Below are 2,579 nucleotides of genomic sequence, written 5' to 3'. Positions count from 1 at the left end.
AAAAAGCTTCTAAAAGGATGATCTGTCTGAAAATCTCTATGGTAATAAACCATTGGACAGAGTGTCTTACACAATCTTTCAAAACCAATTCAAAATGGATTGGATGCAAGCCAGCTGGACTGGAAGTTGGCTGAGGAACTGCAAACAAATGGTGATGTTACACAGTAATGTATCAAGTTGTCCATTCAGACACCAGAAAGAGCAGCATTCTGTCAGGTCTTATTTAAAGTATTGCTCTGCTCTGGAAAGTGACAAGATTAAATGGCACCTTCTTTCTCTGTAACTCTGATCTATGTATGTATCCAGTCATATCTAGTTAGTAATAAAAATTTATTTCTATTACTCCTGGGGAGCCAAAATAATTTAGAGTTGACTTAAAGGTGTTACTGCCAGTACCTCATTGAAATAGTCTGCTAGGTTCTAATCAGTTACAGTTGTACAGCAGGTTACAGAGGAGACAGCAGGGGCCTAATTCAGCAAACTGTCTCTTTATTACTAATGCCTGAGATGGCGAAAGAAAATCCACCTGTGTTAATCTCAGAGCACAGCCCAAGTTTTCCATATTGTCAGCTAGATTCCTCATCTGGAGAGTAATGCAGTCTGTAAGGACTCATCAAGTTGCAATAACTGCTGAAATGCACCACCCACCACCTCAGTCTGCTGCTTGGCCTTGAAAACCGTTTATCAAGCATTGATGAATGTCAATGGGTATGATTTTTTTCTGCACGGAGGTACTGAATTCCACACCTTTGCTTAATCCATACTTTCACGTCAGATGCCATTTTGTTGGACCATCTCTCTACTGCCACTTGTCACATGGCAACAAAATTTAAAGGAATATTTGTGGGGAGGTTCAACTTCTACTACCTTACCTCCAATATTGCCTCTGATGCCATGGACCAACATTATAAGATAGGAGGCATTACTTTCGGAGCAGCCCTTCTGCATTGTAATTGGATGGCTCTATTCTTAGCAACGGTGGTAGTCAGTGTCTTGGAAGCAGTACAAAATTCAGTAGGTGGTATTGATCTGACCTAAAATAAACTAAGCTAAATTATAAAAGTCTAAGCTAAACACATACAATATACTACAACGTTAAAGGTTGTAACCTATCACATATAATGGATTTCTTGTGGTTCCTAAGTAAGCTTCAAGTATTGACTGTTCGTAATAGAATCTAGCACAAATTACGGATAGAGAGGAGTCTCAGCAGACTCCAAATTCTAAAATACTCTGCATTTTCAAAAAAATACGCAGGAAGCTTCCTTACAAAAGAATTAAATAAAAGCAAGAAACAAAGAAGAAATTAGCGAATGCTTTCTGAGAAATTTCAGCATAATGATACTTTAGCCTCACTAATAAGCAGAGGACTGACTTGCCCAATTCTAAGAGATATCCTTCCACTTCATACAAGAATACTGTTTCTAGCAAATACCTAGGAAATGAAATTGTTTCCCTTCTGCTACCACACTTTCTACAACTATGTGAAGTTCTTCGCAAAATTCACTTTGTATAAGGACTTGTTTCCATTTGGAAAACCACATTTCCCAGGAGAAGGCATTAAGGATGTCTTCTCTGCTATGCCCAACATTAGAAGAATGTGCAGTATGTCCTTAATTTGCCCTTACACTCCCAAAATGAGAAATAAACAGTTTCTACAGTAGCCAAAGACTTAAAAACAGAACTCTGAAACCAGAAGCAAACATCCTCTACTTACTCATATGAAATCTTAGCAATACAACTAAACTGTTCTCCTGTCCTCAGATACTTTCAAAAAAATTTCTCTCTCTCACAGTTCATTACACAGAAGACTTTGTTTGAATTGTTTCACCTTACAGAGATGAACTACTGTTAACTTTTACATTTTTTCTTCTCTTACATACTTCTCCAAACTTTGGAAATGATTCCATTTTTTATTTTGACCTGTGAAAGAAGGCTGAGACCTAAAAGCTACTAAAATGCTACATTATAATAAGAGACTCAGCAGTTTAATTAAAGCTATTATTTCTCCCAATAGACCTTGATTCTCTTATGTTCTTACGCAGATCTCAGTATGACTACTGCAGTCTTTAAAGTTACTCTTCTGCTTAGAATAACCATACGTTTAAATTTGCTTTTTAAGTAATGTGATGAGCTTCTGTCACTTCAACATTAGTACTGAAATCAACATCTTTCAGGAGCCCAAAGGATACTGTCATCTTCCTTCAAAGAGCACCAATTACCTTGATTATAACTGAACCTCAGTAAACTTCACCTTATTCTCCTCATTTTGTTACTAGCCAGTACCCAGAGGAGAACAGCATGATCTACAAACAATTTTTTTCTCACTTAAGATCAATAAATATGACCAAGTAAACAGATCAAATGGGTAATGAAACTGCCACTTTTATAACTACCTGTCAGGTGAAATCAAAGTTGGGAACACTTCACAGTGATGTTTTAAATATCTCTGCAAATATGTACCTTCACTGCCCAATTTTTCTCATTGTTAAGCACTTTTTTTCCTAATGTCTGATTTAAATATTTCCTTTTATGCAGTAATTTCACGCTATTGCTCCTTATTATGCCATTTTCAGTCT

At 36.6% G+C, this 2,579-nt stretch overlaps 1 protein-coding gene across 1 annotated transcript in view; it reads right to left on the bottom strand.

Moving 5' to 3' along the window:
• Positions 1-896, bottom strand: part of LOC100546462 (cadherin-8-like) — a 58,545-nt gene extending 57,649 nt beyond the window's left edge. The window contains exon 1 of the mRNA XM_031555385.1: positions 873-896. Within this exon, the coding sequence (XP_031411245.1) occupies positions 873-896 (24 nt within the window). The remainder of the gene's footprint in view (positions 1-872) is intronic.
• Positions 897-2,579: the final 1,683 nt, after the last annotated feature.

This window comes from Meleagris gallopavo, chromosome 13 (genome assembly GCF_000146605.3).
Source record: "Meleagris gallopavo isolate NT-WF06-2002-E0010 breed Aviagen turkey brand Nicholas breeding stock chromosome 13, Turkey_5.1, whole genome shotgun sequence".
NCBI lineage: Eukaryota > Metazoa > Chordata > Aves > Galliformes > Phasianidae > Meleagris > Meleagris gallopavo.
This window is presented reverse-complemented; position numbering and strand designations above follow the sequence as displayed.